This window comes from Myotis brandtii, unplaced genomic scaffold (genome assembly GCF_000412655.1).
Source record: "Myotis brandtii unplaced genomic scaffold, ASM41265v1 scaffold674, whole genome shotgun sequence".
Taxonomy (NCBI): Eukaryota; Metazoa; Chordata; class Mammalia; order Chiroptera; family Vespertilionidae; genus Myotis; species Myotis brandtii.
Window position 1 is genome coordinate 635689 of NW_005370630.1, and position 20294 is coordinate 655982.

Here is a 20294-nt window from a genome sequence, read left to right on the forward strand (position 1 = left end):
AACTTATATTTTCTTTTTCAAGGTCCTTCTCTCACACTAAGCTGGGCTCCTTAAGGGCTACGACTGTCCTGACATCTCACTTTCCCTACTCGTTAATTGGTCTCCAGGAAAGGTGTATGACATACCTGCTCTGTCTTCATATGGAACTCTTTAAGCTCATCCTCTGTGAGGGGAAGGTAATTCTCATCATTTTCAGGATACTCCTGCCATCCCATTGCTTTCAATAACCTGGAGGAAGGAGGTCAGGCAAAGAAAACATACCTTGAAGCATAAGTGGGAAGCCCACAACTTTCCACAGAAAACTTTTCTCCCCAGGGGCAATGGTACCCACTTCAATGTTGGACAAGAAACTTAGGTTCTTTTATCCCCAGTGAAATAAGCTTTAATTATTGTTATTTAGGTGCTTGTAACTATATGGGGGATTTCCACAGTTGCTCTTTCCAGATCATAAGAGTTACAGAGGAGAGATACTAAAAGCAGAAAATAAGACAGCAAAATGAAAGGAGCCAAATTGCAAGGGCCCTCACTGTCCCATAGACAAAACAGAGGAATAAATCTCACTTTTGTCTCGTGAGCAAATTAGCACATTTCCATATGTAATGAAGTTCTTGTTCAATTTCATGACATTAATGTTCTCCTTAACATTATGACCCCAAAAGTTCCTCTGGACAGGAGCCTCCTGCAGAAAGGTACTATATCACTTGGTAGGCCCCATGTGCCATTCAGCTGCCCAGACAGTTGGCTGCTCTGCGTTTAAGGGTCTCACTTAAAGAACAAGCTCCAGAATTGGGGCCCCATGCCTCCCAAGGCCCCTACAAGGAGTCTTATAGTAACTGCTCAGTTGGGCCAGGAGGGTCCAAGGAGAGAGCACAACAGGCCAAGGAAACAGGTCTCTCTCTCCTCTTTTCAACTGGAGCCATAAACTGAGTCTGAAACTACAGAAAAGCCTTAGGAGTTTCAAAAAGCTGGTTGATTCTGTTAAGGAACACCCATTGAGAAACAGGTCAAACTGGGGCATACAGAGAACAAGTTAGGGTGCTCATGGGACTTCCATTTGTATGCTGGACTCAACCCGAGATGTGTTAAGTATGGTCCAGCTCCTTGCAAGCCACACACAGCATTCTCTGTGATCTGATCCTCACTTACCTGTGCTCTGCTTCCAGTGAGTGTGAGAGGACCTCCCCTCCCTCCTCTACAGGGAGAGGGAGACCATGCTGATGACAGCCTTCCTCTCCATTTTCCTTTGGTTCAGGTGTGCTGTTGTCCTCCAACTGCAATAAGGAAAAGAACTCACTTTGTGTAACAATCCTTTCAGGCAAGAAAAGCGATATACAACAAGAAGGAGTCAGAACCCAGGGAAGTGCTTGACAGAAGACTTCAACGCATAGGTTCTCCCCATTTAAAAATGAGGAATAGCCCTGGCCACTGTGGCTCAGTTGGTTGGGAGCTGTCTCATGCACCAAAGGGTTACCAGTTCAATTCCAGGTCAGGGCACATGCCTGGGTTGTGGGGAACGTGCAGGAGACAGCCAATTGATGTTTTGCTGTCAACTGTCACCTCTCTCTCCCTCTTTAAAATTAACTTAAAGATCTTTAAAAAGAAATAAAAAAATGAGGACTTGCACCGGGCTGGTGTGGCTCAGTGGTTGAGCACTGACCTATGAACCAGGAGGTCACAGTTTGATTCCTGGTCAGGCACATGCCTGGGTTTCAGGCTCAGGAAAATGCAGGAGGCAGCTGATCGATGATTCTCTCTCATCATAGATGTTTCTGTCTCTCCCTCTCCCTTCCTCTCTGAAATCAATAAAATATATATATATTTTTTAAAAAATGAGGACTTGCCCTACCTGGTTTGGCTCAGTGGATAGAGCAGTCAGCCTGTGGACTGAAGTGTCCTGAGTTCGATTCCAGTTAAGGGTACATGCCCGGGTTGCGGGCTCGATCCCAGGCAGGGGCTGTGCAGGAGGCAGCTAATCAATGATTCTCTCTCATCATTGATGTTTCTATCTCTCTCTCTCCCTCTCCCTTCCTCTCTGAAATCAATAGAAATATATTTTAAAAAAATGAGGACTTGCTAAGATTTCCAAAGGATACCATCTGGCCACCATCTACAGGTTATGTCAACAATGGAGAAGCTACTAGATACTATTGTTCTTATTTTGCAATGCAATATAGCCCTAACTGACAAAAGCTTCTATTATTTACCAACTTCTTACAGACCTGACCAATTCAGGACTAAAGCAGTACTGCTCAGTTGAAGAATACTGAGTCCCAAGGCAACTATCATTAAAATAAGCCCTAATTTGAAATCTGTTGAACAAAGAATTAAACTCATTCTACCAGAGGCTGTTAGTCCTACAGACACTTTTCTATACATTTAAAAACTTGCTACATCTTTCTCCTAAGAAAAAAAGCACACATACAGCATAAGAAAACACCTATGCTGCCTAGAAAAAATCTTATGCTCTTACATCCTCCAGCTTGTCACAGTCTCTGTTCTCTGAGAAGTCTCCATTCCGGTCATCCTTCAGAGTCTTCAGAAACTCGCTTTTCCTGTCGGTGGTTCGGCGGGTCAACTTGGTCAGACGAGAGGAGCTGATCTCAATGGGAGGAGTGGTGCTGGAGGGACTCTGCACAAACAGATTGCAAACAGCAACTACTGGGATTCTCCGGGTCACTTCTACATGGATTGATTTCCAGAATCTGGTAGCCTAGCTATCATTCTGTCTTTGACACCCAAAACAAACAAACAGACAAGCTAACTAACAAACTAACTATCCTTTTCATTTAAACATACTTTAGCTTTGCTGGTTTTTTAAAGTTAAAACTGGATGGCTTGCCCAGCCAGTGTGGCTCAGTGGTTGAGTGCGGACCCATGAACCAAGAGGTTATGGTTTGATTCCTGGTCGGGGCACATGCCCGGGTTGCTGGCTCGATCTCTAGTAGGGGGCATACAGGAGGCAGCCCATCACTAATTCTCATCATTGATGTTTCTCTCTCCCTTCCTCTAAAATCAATAAAAAATTTAAAAAATTAAATAAGACTAGATGGCTTACATAGCACCTCTTTGATTTTTCTACAGACACCAGCATAATGTCAGTTTTAACACAGGCTGAACCTGGTCTATTCCAAAGCAACTACCCCACTCAGATACTGCCCATCTTTGCAATGCTAACAGGAATCACCAGTAAACAAACAACTCTGAGCTAAGCAGAGATACAAAGGAAATCGAGTTAGAGGTGTATATGTCACACCGAGTACGTCAGTAAAGTAAATGGGAAATGGCAACTTTAGCAAAGGCCTCTGCTTTATCTTCACTCACCTCTTTGGGAGAGCTTAAAACTGCACCACCAGCCAGTACTACTGGTTTGGTAACAGAGATTGGACTGGTAAAAGCAGACTCCCGGCTAGAGGAAAGGGATCCTGATTTGTGTTCCATTCTGTTAGCTTTCCATGCACTGGGCTACATGGGAAGAAAGAACAAATTAGAACAAGCATGCAGACAGCTCAGCCTGTAAGATCACAAGGCAAAGAGTAAAATGTTACATGGGAACATTATTTTCCAGAGCAAACCCGTTTCAACATGTTTGGGAAGAATGCAACCTCTTAGGCACTTGAAATAAAAAGGCAGATGGGAACCAAAAGATCCATGGATATTAATAAGTATTTTTCAAAACAACAACAACAAAAACAACAACAACAAAAAACTCTAGTTCAACAAGCCTGGAACATGCTGGAGTGAATAAAGTTCAACAGGTTTCTTTACTGTGCTATTTCTCAAAACATCTAACTGTACATGTGAATTTGAGAAGCAGATATAATATACAACATTTTCCAAAATTATGTGACACCAAAATGTATTCTTTTATGGTGTGTTAACCTAAATGTAATCCTGATACCCTAAAAAAAAGCACACCAGAAAAATACTGTTTTCCAGAAACTTCAATGGCTAGTTCCAGTCCAGGGTGGGTAATATCAATGGCTGGACATTCCTGCTTAGTCCAGAGGCCCTCCTTTTGCCCAGCCTCATGGGGTCTGGGCATATTCTGTTACTCTGGCCCTGGCCCCAACTATGATGACAGCACAGCTGGAATACAGAGTCAATTATACTATATGAAGGAATAGGGAAGACAAAGCATGTTGATGGAGTGAGACTGAAACAAGTGAAAACAACCTTTCTCCAGAAAGAAACAATGAAAACCGAGAGACATTCACAACAAAGAAAGGGTCTGAGTAAAAAGAATTCTTTCTTGGTATTAAAGAGGATACTATAGACTTTAGGAAGGGAATTAACTGATTATCTACCATGCATCAGATGCTCATCATGCTGTTTTATTTAATTCTTAAATCAATCAGGCATAATTATGATGTTCACTTTTTACAGAGAATGACACTGAGGTTAAAAAAGTTATACAATTCGTTCAAGGTTACTCAAGTAGTATGTGGTAACTTTTTTCACAATGACTCCAAAAGAACACGCAAGCAGATAAAAGACAGAGAAAAGATTGTTTTGCTTGCTGAAAAATCTAAAGACGGCTGCTTATGACAGGCTAAATATACACAGAGCATAGAAACATGGAAGGTTTCTGTCATAGTAGTACGTAAGGTTTAACAGGCAGCGTTATATGCAAAAGGATACCTATATCTCTGCTCAACTTGATCTTCATCTTCCATTACTCAAACACTGTGCTGCTCACCGGAGAAAACAATTATGCCCCACATCTTTTTATTAGAGGAATTATATATGGAAATACTCTAAAGTTAACCACATACCGACCACTGTTTTCTTTTAAACAATGTGCTATCTTTTCCTCCAAACTACAAATCAAGCCCAATTCTCCACCTCAAATGATTTTGTGCTTTCTACTGGACTGAAAAATAGAAATCACTGAATCCAAACTTTCCCTAATTACTTCCTTTGCACCTCAAGTTCCTTTGATAGCTTCATCCTTTCTACTATTCTGCATCTGTTTGTTCTTTTGTCAATTATTTCTCCCTTGTATCTTCAATCTCATTCTAATAGTTTGTTGAACATCTAGAGAAAAATGAATAGATAAATCCCCATCTGCCTACTAGTCATTTCACCTCTTACTTTCTCTAACATCTTATATTCAAGGTACCCAGAACCACTCTTTCCAACTTTTCCTGAAACTGATCTTTCTCACTTATCTAACTCCGGTGAAATGGTTCCATAGTTATTCCAGTTTCTCAGGGAAGAATACTTAAGTGTTCTCTGTTTTCTTCCTGTCTAATCTGCTTCCCATTATGTGCCATCCCCACCTCCTTTCTTTGCCTACTTTTACATTCCCTGTTCAAGCTTCATTGCCTTTTACAAGGACAACAGCAGCAGCCTTTACATCAGTTTTCCTATTTTCAATCTATCTTCAATTTAGTCCTACACAACAGGGCTTGTGATGTTAGCCCTGTGGGTTTCCTCTGGTACTCTGGCCAGAGCCAAGAAGCCAAATTTGAATTTATTCAGTAAATGCTTGAATTCTTGCTCTGAGTAAAATACTGCCAGACCTTAGAGTTTACAGTGATGGACAAGATCAGTGGAATCTCTACAAACCTCATGGAGCCTCTACAAACTTCATGGAGCTTCTATCCTGGTGGTGTATATATAAATCATAAGTACCAATTGTGTCCTATAAGCAAAAATATAGGCTAAAAGACTTTGCTACTCAGAACTCTGTTTCCCTCTCATTGTCATCTCCTGGGAACTTGTAGAAATATGGAAGCTCAAACCCTACCCCAGTCATCCTTTATCTGCATTTTAAACAGATCCTTAGATTATTTGTGCATTAAAGTGTGCTAAGCACTCCTACAAGAAATGATACCAGTCTTTTAAGGGTTTTTTGGGGGAATAATGAGAAAATTTTGTGAAGTACTTAAAATTAGCATACAGTAAGTACTAATAAATGCTAGCTATTACTGTCAACACGGCAGCACCTTATGTGCCTTTCCTTAAGAGTTTATGAAGAGTTTCCATAAGTGTTACTTTATTTTAAACTAGAGGCCCAGTTCATGAATTCGTGCACCAGTGGGGTCCCTGGTATCATTACCTCCGCTTTATAGATGATGAAATGGAAACTTATAACTTAAGAAACTTGTCCAGCCGAAACCGGTTTGGCTCAGTGGATAGAGCGTCGGCCTGCGGACTGAAGGGTCCCGGGTTCAATTCCGGTCGGGGGCATGTACCTGGGTTTCGGGCACATCTCCGGTGGGAGATGTGCAGGAGGCAGCTGATTGACGTTTCTCTCTCATCGATGTTTCTGATTCTCTGTCTCTCTCCCTTCCTCTCTGTGAAAAATCAATGAAATATATTAAAAAATAAAATAAAATCTATATTTAAAAAAAAAAAAAAAAGAAGAAACTTGTCCAAGGTCATATCACAAAGAAGGCATGAAGTGGAATCTACTCCAAAGCCCTTCTATTAATTTCTATGCTATTATATCTTAATAGTAGTTCCTCTCTTGACTTGAATTCACACTGTTTTCATTCCACATCAGAGGAACAAGTATCTTAAACCCTTTAAAAAAATAATTCCACTTGTAAGTTTTATTCTTGTTATTTCTTGTTGGACCATAACCCTTTAATGACTTCGTTCAAGTACATTTCCAGGTGTCTTCACAGGCTTCTTCCTAAAGATTTTCTTCATCCTTTCACTTAACTTCACCTACACTTATATTCTATTTCTTTTTATTGTCAAGTCTCAAATGTGCCACTATCTCCACTTCAACCTACATAATTCCAGAATCTCCTGAATTGTTCTTTCAGACCTATGCTACTTTCCTAAAACCTCAACTCAAAGATTACCAAAAACTTTCAAACTGCTAAGGTTAAAAATATTTTTTCAGTTATTTTCCTCAATCTCTCATCAACAATTGACAAGTGCTGACAACCCTCATTGCTATCTTAAATTCACCTACCCAGATATCTTTGATTGGGTTGGCAAGTTATGACCCATGGGCTAAACAAAAACCATGTATCATATGTGACCAGCAAAGCCTAAACTATTTATTATATGATCCTCTACAGAAAAGTTTACCAGCCCCTACTATATAGATGGTTTGGGACCACTGAAGGGATTTAGGAAAAGGACATGACATATTCAAGGATGATCATTCTGGCAGTTCTATGGAAGATTAATAGAAAAATGAGGAAATAGATGTATATACAATAGTAAAGATGAGATGACAAGGGCATAGGACATTAGAAAAGTAGTAACTGACAGGGACTTTATAATTTTTTGGTATAGGGGAATGAATCAAGAGGAAGAGGAAAGAAGCAGTCGAGATACTCAGCTAAATGATCAGATGTATGTTAGTGCTATTAATGGAAAGAGCAAATCAGAAAAAGCAGGTTTGCCTGGCCAGTGTGGCTCAGTGGTTGAGTGCTGATCTATGAACCAGAAGGTCACAGTTTGATTCCCAGTCAGGGCACATGCCTGAGTAGTGGGCTTGAACCCCAGTGTGGGGCATGCAGGAGGCAGCTGATCAATGATTCTCTCTCATCATTGATGTTTCTATCTCTCTCTCCCTCTCCCTTCCTCTCTGCAATTAATAAAGATCTATTAAAAAAAAATCATTGACTTAAAAAAACCAACAAAAAAAGGTTTATGAGATGAAGCTAAAGAATGAGAGGCTGCCGAAACCGGTTTGGCTTAGTGGATAGAGCGTCGGCCTGCGGACTGAAAGGTCCCAGGTTCGATTCCGGTCAAGGGCATGTACCTGGGTTGCGAGCACATCCCCAGTGGGAGATGTGCAGGAGGCAGCTGATCGATGTTTCTCTCTCATCGATGTTTCTAACTCTCTATCTCTTTCCCTTCCTCTCTGTAAAAAATCAATAAAATATATTTAAAAAAAAAAAAAAGAATGAGAGGCCTACTAAAAATCCAGTCATCAGCAGTAGAGTTTGGAGACAGAATACAAAAACATACATATATAACATGTTCTGAATATTTGGTGAATGATTCAACAGAAAAATATAAATTTACTATTCCCCCCCGCCTCGCCGCCCCGATTTATCCCCAAACTTCTGCTCTGTAAAGTTCTTACATGGATTCCAAATCGTACCTTGGAAGGAGGTGGTGCAGGCTTAGGAACCAGGTTCTTATAGACACTTGGAACCATGTTGGACAATTTGTTCCCATTTGCATAGTGAGATCCTGGTGAGGTGAATGCAGCAGAGAAGGCAGCAGCAGGATCTTCTTTGGAAACTTTTTTGATAGCTAGCATTTTGGAGGGTTGTTTGGCACCAGGTGGGTTTTCTGTGAAATAAAATAGTGGAGAAACAAAAGAATGTAAAGATATTAGTTAACAGGAAGCACAGTTTATATGAAGACCTCACAATCAACAAAGAGTTGACAATTGAGACTGAGGGACAAACATTCCTGATGTGTACTTAACAGATACCCTCAAAAGCGATACTACTTAGGAATTGTAGAAAAAAAGACAGTATATTAAGCACCTGATTCTAAAGTGATAAATCAACCAGAAAGCCCAAAGATGTTAGTAGTCTTTCAGGGGCATAACATTTCTAGTATATGGTGTATCACTCAGGCACAGAGCAAACAAGAATATATCCAAGGGTGGCAGCTCCTGTCAGCATGGGAATGGAGATCAGGAAACTGGGGAAGCTGCCATATACCATCGACAAAGGGGAAATGTTACAGCAACCATCCTTAATCCTAAAACTCAAGGTCCAAACCCAGTATTTAGATAAAGCCTTCCCAATAAGATGCCTGACTACTGAACATGTCTAATGTAGGGACTAGGAGAGTACAGTTTGTAAATGCCAAATACCCTAATGCCACATCATGTTTGGTTTGAAATACACTGATTTGTCTGTTAATTTTTTATAAGGCTAGTTATTCCCATATATATGTATGTATTTATATATTTTCTCCTTTCCCTATATAATAAGCATCCTTTGTAATTGCCAAGACAAAACAAAAAACTCAGCAACTGGAACTTGAATAAAATGGTCTATAGGATGTGGTATTATATAGCCTTTCAAATAACACTTTAGAAGACTATTTAGTAATGTGGAAGAATGCTTAGAATACATTGTTATATATACCTACCAAATATTTAGGAGACACCGATAACACATATAACTCAATTTAATTGTAAATTAGCAATGTTAATTAAAAATTACTTCTTATAAGCTTTATATATTATTCTCCCTTTGCTTAAAATCTGCTTTCAAAAATAGAAAAAAAAATGCTTTACGTTCAGGGCTCTTTAAGCTCTCAACAATCTGTATTCTAACTCATTACATTTCAATGATATTTGGGGGGGCAGAGTAGGAGTTAATAGGTGTTAGTTACTATGTGCAAACAGATGAGATGAGAAACAAGATAAAGAAACAAAACGAGAGATAAAGAATTTTTGCTCCTCTCCCTGATATGAAAAATTTAAAGTTGTGCCTTTAAAATGGCAAAATCTACCTACCCCACACTCCAGAAGGGGTCCCAATAGGTCTGCATGGCTGATTCTGTTTGCCAGCTTCTGGATTCAAGGAAGGCTAGGAAAAAAGGGATATTAATGGTTGATACAGAAAGCTAATCATTTTGGCACCTTTTGCAAAGTAGTACCACCATGGAACCTATCAAATAATATCAGCAGCATTTACTTAATGCTGTATTCAGAAATAACTAATAGATAAATGATGTTGAAATACAAAATAGATAGGTCTTATATTAATCTTAGGCTCTTTTGGGTTTCATTTCCTTTAAAAAGAGGAGTAAAAAACAAAACAAAACAGACTAAATGTTCAAGTTTTATATCCACAGAAAGCTGAATGAATAAGAATGTGAATCACTTTTCTCAGATTTAAGGACAATCTGTCAGTGAGATGTGTAGTAATTCTAGCCTTTCTAAGATTGCTTTAGGACAGAAGCAAACCATGTGCCAGGGACTACAATAGTAATACAAAGGTAATTAAGCCAATTAAAAAGAGTCCTTGTCCCCACAAGGGTTAGTTTCACTATAAAGATAAACTTGAAGATAAATAGGTACAATAAAAGGTTATAGAGACTATGAAAATATCCATATTAAAGAAGGAGTACTAAGAATAGCCAATTTCATGTGAAAGAGAAGTGCTCTTAGAAAAGTTTTCATTGGGAGATGACTAAGAGTCCTTAAAGATGATTTCCAAAGTTGGAATATGAGCGATTCTAAAGAACGGAATGCTCAGTGAACGACAGGAAAGCATGAAAAAGAATAGAATATTCAGCAACCTGCAAATAGTTCAACATGATTAGTGCTAGGGAAAGAGGGGATCCTTTTGTGAGGAAAGAGATGTTTGGCAAAGTAGGCAAGAGCCAGATTGTGGAGTATTTCTCAGAGACTGATTTTTATTTCTATAGGTAATGATCCATCTTTCATAAACAGAGTTAACCATGATCCAAGCATTAGTTTACATGGTCTGGTAGCAGCTTGAAGGATGTATTTGAGGGGTTTAAACATCAACTAGGAGACCATTAGAAGACTGATTTCATAGTCCAGGAGAGTAATGAAGGCAACAGAAGTAAAGGAAGATGAGGAAAAGGATGGAGAAGTGTTAAAGAGCAACAGACTGGACTTGAGAATGACACTGGTGTCCAAGCCTAAACTTTAAGATCTGGTAATAGAATAAGAAATGTCTTTTCGGCACAATTGACCATGGATAATTAAACAAATAGAAAGATGCCCAGACTCCACTACAGAGCTCCTGAATAAAAATCTCTAGGAGTAGGGCCCTAGCAGGTATGTATTTTCTATCTGTCAAGGTGAGAACCATTACTATAGAATAAGCAGATACAAACACCAACTCACTATATAAGTGGATAAATCAGTGACAGAATATGATTTTTTTAAGAATATGATGTTTTAATAGGCCTAGTTTATAGATGTAGGTGTGAAAAACACCAACTCCATCTCTGTGTCTCAATTTCATTCGATTTTTTAAGTTTCATGCTTTGACCAACCTAATTGTTCTTTTTTAAATCTTTTTTTTTATTGTTTAAAGTATTACAAATAGTTGTACATATGTCTTTTTCCCTCATTGACCCCCCCCCCACTTCCCCCACTCCCTGGCACATGCCCTCACCCCTCTCGTGTCTGTGTCCATTCGTTATGCTTATATGCATGCATACAAGCCCTTTGGTTGATCTCTTACCGCCCCCCTCCCCTGCCTTCCCACTTAAATTTGACAGTATGTTCGATGCTTCTTTGTCTCTGTATCTATTTTTGTTCATCAGTTTATGATGTTGTTTATATTCCACAAATGAGAGCATGTGATATTTAAGCTCACTGTTCTTAGCAAGCATATCAAAGCCTTCCAATTATCTGCGTTCCTTAAAATGAAGCTATAAATATTTTTGTTAGTTAATAGCCTAAATGGCATGACAACTGAGATAAATATTAAACTACTGATAGTAGCAATGATAAACAATACTCTATCACAAGACCACCAGGAGGTACAGCCCCAGGCGCTATTGCATTTTTGTCCCTTTGTCTTATCAATTATTAGTACCCAAGTTACACTATCAAAAAAGTATACCAGCCCTAACTGGTTTGGCTCAGTGGATAGAGCGTAGGCCTGTGGACTAAGGGTCCCAGGTTCCATTGCGGTCAAGGACATGTACCTTGGTTGCGGGCACATCCCCAGTAGGGGGTATGCAGGAGGCAGCTGATCGATGTTTCTCTCTCATCAATGTTTCTAACTCTCTATCCCTCTCCCTTCCTCTCTGTAAAAAATCAATAAAATATATTTAAAAAAAAATTTTTTTTTTAAAAAGTATACCATAGAGGAGAATAATCTGCAGAGTTCCTAGGTCTTCAACCCAATCTTCCATTATGTAAATGACCCTGTAATAAATTCTATGGAGTTGCCTGCTTTGTCTGCCAGTCTTAAGACACCTTTCTCTTTAAGGTGGCCATTACACCTTTGCCCAGTCAGATACCTGCATTTTTAGTCACATTCTTTCTAGAGTTTTCAGAAATACTGCCCCTATTTATGTGATAGCTTTGCTCTCTTTCCACTGATTTTTAAAAATGTAAAATAACTGCATAAAACAAATAGGCAAAATTCTTGTAAACATTTTATAAGCCTCATTCAAAAACAAAAAGAAAATCCTTCTTTCCTGATTTACAGCGATCACCTCTTTGCTTTTGTGTATCCCTCAAAACTATAGTTTTGTCTACAAAAAACATCATACTCTCTTCATCTACAGATTACTTTAAAAAATCTTATACCTCTGTATTTTCTATAAATTGGTAATTGGTTCTAGAGGTTACAGAATCTCCTCCCTGCCTCTTTATTTTGGCAAGGCAACTTCTTACTGATGTTGTGTTTTTCTTTTAGGAGACACATACATCCGGTTGTGCTTCTTTGTGAGATGGTGGCACGCATTGATGCCTACAGTCTAAAACTATTAACTCACTACAAGCTGCAAAACAATGACCTTCTAATTTTATCACTCCTTCTTTATTAGCTATTATACTTCCATTAAAAGGAACTTACTCTATTTGGTGACTCACTGGTATGATTCATATGGAAAAGATAAAATTCATGCTAGTTTCTAAGATGAAATATTACTGTGAACTCACAGATTTAATTTCAGTTGTGACTAAACCCTTGCAGTTATTAACCTTAATTGATACATGAACTATCCCATGTTTGGCCAGTTGGGAACCTCTAATTTGGCTTCTGAATCCTTTTGCTACAACTCTAGTAGTCTTTTCTTCTTTGCTACTTAGTATGACAAAAAATCCCAAGCTTATCTTACAATACATGCTCTTTCCAGTAATGGTATTTCAAGACCACAATCTGGGCATTAGGAATGCTCATTGCTGTGGGATTGATCATTGTTTTTAGATCTTTTTAGTGGAGGGAGCAGATCTTTTCAGTGGGGCAGGTGTGTGTGTATACGACACATTTTCAAAGATAAAATACTTCTTATTGATATTTCTTTTTTTTTAAAAATATATTTTATTGATCCTTTACAGAGAGGAAGGGAGAGGATAGAGAGTTAGAAACATCGATGAGAGAGAAACATCAATCAGCCGCCTCCTGCACACCCCCCACCAGGGATGTGCCCACAACCAAGGTACATGCCCTTGACCGGAATCGAACCCGGGACCCTTCAGTCCACAGGCCGATACTCTATCCACTGAGCCAAACCAGTCAGGGCGATATTTCTAATTCAAATTGAGTACCTTGGGGTTTTACTGAACATTTCTTATATCTGTATTTCCTTTCTTCTACACCAAGAATCCTGACTTTCAAGGATACAGGTATAGAATATCATATTCAATAGCTTTATTCCATATTACAATAGTCTGAGAAAAACAATATCAATATTATACCACCAGTATGATTAAAATGTTAATTTTTTGTACATGTTTTCCCCATTCTCTCATTAAAATAGTTACGCTGTAAATAGATTGACAGAGCCATAGCTATTACATGCCAATACTTTATTTTAACTCTCACTTAGTCTTAGTTCTACAATTAAGCATATACTTAATATTTACCACCATTCCTTTTGTTGCTTGCTTGCTGTCTTTCTGGTCAGTTTGGTTGTCTGAAGCTTGCTGTCTAGTACTTTCCTCAGGAAAAGCCTTAGGAACAGTATTCTGAATTTCTATACATTGATACTTAACCTTTATAACTGAAGGGAAGTTTGACATAGCATAAAACCCTTGGCTCACGTTTTCTTTTACTGAATACTGCAACTGTTACTACACTGATTTGTTATAAAGGTTTGTTGTCAAAGTGTCTGATTTTCTTTCTTTTATGAGTCACTTGGTCTTTATGCCTGGATGACCAAAGGACTTTTTTTTTTATTGTTTGAATCTAGTATTTTATCACTATCTAGATGTTGGCTGTTCTGGCTATCCTTTCAATTTGTAGCTACAAATCTTATTGTAATATAAATTATTCCTGAATTACACTTTTTATTATTTAAACCATTCTTTTGTTTGAGTTCTTTTTTGTGGAGTGGAGGGTAAGGATCCTATTATACATATACTAGAGGCCCGGTGCACAAAATTCATGCACTCAGTGGGGGTCCCTCAGCCTAGCCCAGCCGTGGGCAAACTACGGGCCCGCGGGCCGGATCTGGCCCGTTTGAAATGAATAAAACTAAAAAAAAAAAAAAGACCGTGCCCTTTTATGTAATGATGTTTACTTTGAATTTATATTAGTTCACACAAACACTCCATCCATGCTTTTGTTCCGGCCCTCTGGTCCAGTTTAAGAACCCATTGTGGCCCTCGAGTCAAAAAGTTTGCCCACCCCTGGCCTAGCCAGTGCCCTCTTGCAGTCTGGGAGGCCTCGGGAGTGGGCCTAAGCCAGTGGTCAGCAAACTGCGGCTCACGAGCCACATGCGGCTCTTTGGCCCCTTGAGTGTGGCTCTTCCACAAAATACCATGTGCGGGCGCGCATGTACGGTGCAATAGAAACTTTGTGGCCCATGCGCAGAAGTCGGTACTTTGTGGAAGAGCCACACTGAAGGGGCCAAAGAGCCGCATGTGGCTCGTGAGCCGCAGTTTGCGGAGAGGCTCCCGCCACCACCGCTGCGCTCGCCAGTGGTGAGCCCAGCTCAGGGCTTCTGGCTGAGCAGTGCTCCCTGTGGGAGTGCACTGACCACCAGGGGCAGCTCCTGAGTTGAGCGTCTGCCCCCTGGTGGTCAGTACGCGTCATATCAACCCGTCGTTCTGCAGTTCCGTTGATTTGCATATTAGCCTTTTATTATATAGGATTGGAGCCTTTCCCGCCACAACTTCTGTATCATTTTTTCTCAATTCTAACTTTTAATCTATTTGTTTCTCCTTAATTTGTTCATTTGTATGTGATTATTTTTGGAAATGTGGGTCAAGATAGCTTTTTTTTAAGACATCGTACTTTAGAGCTCTCCTGTTATTTTCATAGAGGGTCAAAAAAAAAAAATGATGGTTCACTTTCTTTGATGTCCTGGCTGTTCCCCTGCCCCACTCTCCCCCCTTTTATCTGAACCTTGTCTTTCTTCTCTATTTGTTCTTTATAAAAAAAATATTTTTTTATTGATTTCAGAGAAGGAAAGAGAAACATCAATGATGAGAGAAATAATTGATCCCCTGTCTCCTGCATGTCCCCTACTGGGTTCGAGCCTGCATCAGGGCCAAGTAATCTGACCAGGAATCAAACTGTGACCTGCTAGTTCATAGGTGGATGAGCCACACCGGATGGACTCTGCAACTCAATCTGGATTCTATTTCCAAAAGATTTGTCCTTGGGGGCTTTGTTTTGAAAGAGAATATTGCTGGTTAGTATGAACAATGATAGAACCCTGTGGTAGTTATCAATTTATTTTCTCTTAATTCCAAAGCCATCCATTCTGTCTGCTGTGTAAATGTTTCTGTGCACTTTAAAAATTTTCCTTTGTCAGCTGGCATGCTAATTTTTTAATCAGTAGAGAACAATGGAAAAACTTTTGCTTCTTGTTCCAGTATGCTTACTCAGCAGACTCCTGTAGCACCCAGTTCCTGCTAAGCCAGGTTCTGAAGTGAGCTCTGACTTGAGTGATTTTGTAACAGGGAGGCATCTTCCATGAACAGCATTATCAAGTACTCTAGAAGGCAGATTTCCAGCATGTTCCCTGGAGAAGCACCTCAGCAATTGCTCAGCCATTCAGTGAGCCACAGCAAAGCCCTTTTCAACAAAGTCTGGATCTCAGTCTGGGGTGGTGATGGGGGAATGGGGAATTCTTCCTTAGGTGCTCATCTTAGCCTTAGGGTTAGTGGCTGCTCCTTTTATCTGCTATTTCAATCTTCTTTAGTATTCTCTTTACTTCTTATTAGCCAATCACTCACACGATTAATTATTACACCATTCTAATAATTATTTATATTATGTTTTGTATAAAACTGTCATCTTCTTTCTTTTGCTTACTTTAATTTCAAAATCAAATAAACAACTTCTCCTCCCACCAAATAAACAACATCCAAACCTGATGTCAAATGTGGGAAGAGAAGGCAAGGCTTGAGACTCTTGTATTCTGCCTTAGGCAGAAAGACAGAAGAGAAAAAAACCACTAGACATCAGCAGAGAAAACCAGGTGGGCTGGGGACACACTCAGGGCTGCTGGGAGAGCAAGTTCTGCAGGTAGGAACTCCTTATCGACTTCTTTCAGGTAAGAGGCATCTTCATCACCCTTAATGGGATGATGAAGATCATCTCATCAGGAACAGCAGCACTGGGTTCTTCTGCTGTCACGTCAATTTCATCAATGCCTAGGCCTAGCTTGATCATGCAGTAATGCAGTTGGAGTGGGTCTGGGGATCCTCACGAGATGCCAGAAGAGAGCAGCGCAGTTTCAAACAGCAGGACAAGGTCCTTTTGGGCCATCATGTACCCCATTGTACAGTAATCTCAAAGTGTCCGGGCTTTCATGATATGCTGCTCCATGCTGTCTGTCCAGCTGTAGGTAGGTGCTAGTCACATGCAGCAGGATAAAGACATAAACCGACTGGAGATTGTCACCTTCTCAACCTTCTTATCCAAGATTTCTTTCATGAGTTTGCATGTTCTCACACTTGGCCTTGCTCTCTTCCATTGTCTTCTTCTCTTCATCCTCAGGTAGCTCCAGGCCCCCCTTGGTAATTGAGAGAAAGCTTTTTTCATCAAACCCCTTGAGCTGCCGCACAGTACTCATCAATAGGCTCCATCTAATATACTACCCTTGAAGCTCCGCTTCTGCACTTGCTCCACAAAAGCAGAGTTGATAATGTCCTCTTTGCTCTCACCAATGATGTCAACACTTTACCACATTTATTCCATCATTCATTCTCTGTAGATATATATTTTTCTTCTGCAGCATTTGCAGGTTGATGGACTTGATGTCACTCATCCTCAAAAATTTATTATGTATTTCCTTAAAAGAACACTCTCATAATCACAGTATAATTATAAAAACCAGGCAGTTAACAATAAATACTATTTATAATCCACAACCCTTACTTAAGCCGTAACACTGATATCTTTTATAGCAAAACAAAGTTTTAAAAACATTGTTTTTCTCCCCATTCAGAATCCAATGTAGGTTCACATGTTGCCTTTAGTTGTTCTCTTTGGTTTTCTTTAATCTGGAACTTTTTTTCCATAACCATAACATTTTTTTGAGTACAGGCTAGTTTTTTTGTGGTATCTTTTCTAACTCTTTTGTAGAAACCTCAATTTGAGTACAGTAAAGTCTTGATATAATGGACTAATTCAGTGAAGGGAGAGTCTGTTAAAGCTGAAAGTCCGTTTTCTGAATGTGTATTCTAAAAAACTGACAAATTAGTTAGTTTACCCGAGTTTACTTAGTGTAGACACGTTTGTGTAAAATTAAGTAGGAATGAAAAGTTTAATTTCACAGAAAAGTTTTCTATATGTATTACAGCAAATTTAAGTTTATACTACATAGGTCTAGTAAATGCATGCATTCACCAGTCACCTCGAGTGAACAAATGCACACAGCTGCTGTGTGGCTTAGCGCACGTGTCAAAATCAGCCAGCACATGTTAAAACTGTAGCAGAGGTCACTCCACGCAACAATAGAACCAATTGTCATGCACAATGAGGTGCGATAAAGTGCTAATCATTCCCTGAATATTGTTTACGAGCAATGACTCTTGGATTTAAATATAAAGACTTATATTTTTGATATTTATTTTATATATTTAAATGCCATTTAACAAAGAAAAATCAACCAAAAAAAATGAGTTCGCATGTCACCTCTGACACGCGTTTCATAGGTTCGCCATCACTGGTCTAGAGCATATTTGGCAAATGTTAATATTTCACAAAGTTAGGTGATGTGCTAACTTGATCATTTTCTTCATACTCTATGTACACTTAGAACAGCGGTTCTCAACCTGTGGGTTGAGACCCCTTTGGGGGTCGAACGACCCTTTCACAGGGGTCGCCTAAGACCATCCTGCATATCAGATATTTACATTACGATTCATAACAGTAGCAAAATTACAGTTATGAAATAGCAACGAAAATAATTTTATGGTTGGGGGTCACCACAACATGAGGAACTGTATTAAAGGGTCGCGGCATTAGGAAGGTTGAGAACCACCGACTTAGAATATTGTATAAAAAACATAAATGCAAAATAAATTTGCCCTTACTGACCTTGTTCAGGTTTGATTTGACAACAAACTTCCATTTAAATCACTTAGCAGATGAAGATAATGCTACCTTAACCTTTTTCTTTCTGTCATCAATTCATTTCCCAGTTGGAATGCCACAGAACTGATAAAGGACTCGCTTTTTTTTTTTTTACATTTTCTTTTTTTTGTTTAAAGTTTGACATGATAAAGGACTTTCTTATCAAACTATGCCAATCAGTTGTTTAATACCTAGTTTAGAAGGTACTCTAAATAACTTCAACTCTACTCCATACTACTTCAGTTTTTTTACAATCTCTTTTTTTATCAAAGCACATAATGAACCAAACTATTAAAGAGACCTAGATACACTTGTTTTATATATGCTCAGCTGGTTGTGGTCATAGATAAATATTAGATAAATATTCATGTCAGATATAAATTATAATTACAGTGGGTTCATTTAATTATAGGAATAGAAGTACAAAAAGAAACTCATTTTATAATAAGAATACAATTAAACTTATTTGGTTGATGATTTGATGATTTCACCAAGTTTTCAAAATGTGATGAACAACAGAGATTTTGTTTCTTCATCACTCCACCTATTCTTTCATGCATTTGCTTATAAGAGTACTTTTGATTTGGAGCCAAAAGGCATGTACTTCAACACACAATAGCATCAAGTTTCACTGAATAAACAGACAACAGCTAGAGTACTACTAATTGCATGTTTATAACTTATTATAACTTTTATATAAAAGGGCAAATTTAAGAGAAAAAACCCTCTTATGATAATTGGAGAAAGACAATTTAATATGCAGGACTACATTTTAACATTATTATATATTTGAATACTAAACCTTACAAAACTTAACGGAAATTAAGGATCTTTTTTAAAGTTCCAAAGGCATAAAGATGAAAACAAAAGATGTGCTCAAAGTTACACAAGATTTTTGACAACATCTTCATGCTAATCAACTCCTCTCAGAAAACAATAAAAATCTAAACTTAGGGACTCAATTTTTAGTAATTTCTGAAATGTTCTCATTACTAATAGGGTCTTGTAATTAAGACATTATTTGTTAGGTTTTAACTGCACAATTAAACCATCATAATACTTACAAAGTCTTCCTCTTCAAACTGCAACTTTTCCACCTTGTCTTCTTTCCTTTCTTCCATAATCTCTGCAGGTGGCTTTTCCTGAAAGGCACAGCCTTTCCTGGAGTGAAAGCTGCCATTCCAGTGGCGATGGTTTCCTGCGCCACCCCCACTACGCTGGTTCATGCCATCATGACCACGGGAAGAGCCATGCCAACCAGATAGGTTTCCTGTGATTCCAGCATATGCTCCCTTAGAGACACCCGAGTCCACAGAATCATGGCGAAACAGGGAGGGCTGGTGCCAGGAATCTAGAACAGTAAGAAAAAGTAACACATTAGATTATTTGCTTCCTGGAAATTCAGAAATAATTTGGCCAGATGCTTCCTGATCTGGTTTATGGTATCACCAAAAGCCCTTCAGGGGGGACCTTTTAAATAAAAGATTAAGTTTACAGAAAAGAAATCACAAAATATCTATTTTTCTTTTAATGTATTTCTATATGAGTTCTTCCACTGAATAAATGACTCATGAGAACATCCAATATAGTTGAGAACATAACGTTAGAAAGCCAACATAGTTGGAGTATTTAACTGAGAACTATGCTTAGAAAAGATCATAATTTCAAGATTATGGACATGCACCCTCATGCTGGGCTTGCCCTAAATGAGTAGCTTAAATATAAACACGGAAGTTGGCCATGGCTCACCTCCTGTAGTTCGTAGAGGTCCATTGTTAAAAAAGCCATCAGAGGAATTATGTCGACGACGGCTTACTCCAAATCTACCATCTCCTCGGGGTAGGTGCTCTCCGTGTTTTTCAAAGGTGGCTGTAGGTGACTAAGATGATAAAGAATAGGGAAACAAACAGTAAGTAGATGTGTCTTTCTTAGGTTTTGTAGTAGGCTTTTAGAAAACAAGAAATGACTGTGGCAGAAACTGCCATTATGAGAATACTAGTGTCCCAGTGCATGGATTCGTGCACACTGAAAGGAAATTAATTATAAGAAATACATATATGTGTGTATATATATATACATATATGTGTGTGTGTGTGTGTGTGTGTG

The 20294-nt window shown here is 38.8% G+C and overlaps 1 protein-coding gene across 2 annotated transcripts in view; it reads right to left on the reverse strand.

The window, feature by feature from the left end:
* The window catches only part of GPBP1L1 (GC-rich promoter binding protein 1-like 1), a 44668-nt gene that overhangs the window by 2025 nt on the left and 22349 nt on the right, over positions 1–20294 (reverse strand). Inside the window, exons 5-12 of one of the 2 annotated variants that reach the window (XM_005881275.2) lie at positions 19938–20067; positions 19253–19539; positions 9455–9527; positions 8075–8268; positions 3322–3462; positions 2471–2629; positions 1147–1271; positions 126–228 (exon numbers count right to left, since the gene is read on the reverse strand). In XM_005881275.2, coding sequence (XP_005881337.1) covers positions 126–228; positions 1147–1271; positions 2471–2629; positions 3322–3462; positions 8075–8268; positions 9455–9527; positions 19253–19539; positions 19938–20067 — 1212 coding nt within the window. The remainder of the gene's footprint in view (positions 1–125; positions 229–1146; positions 1272–2470; positions 2630–3321; positions 3463–8074; positions 8269–9454; positions 9528–19252; positions 19540–19937; positions 20068–20294) is intronic. The other variant, XM_014529209.1, reaches the window with a different exon arrangement.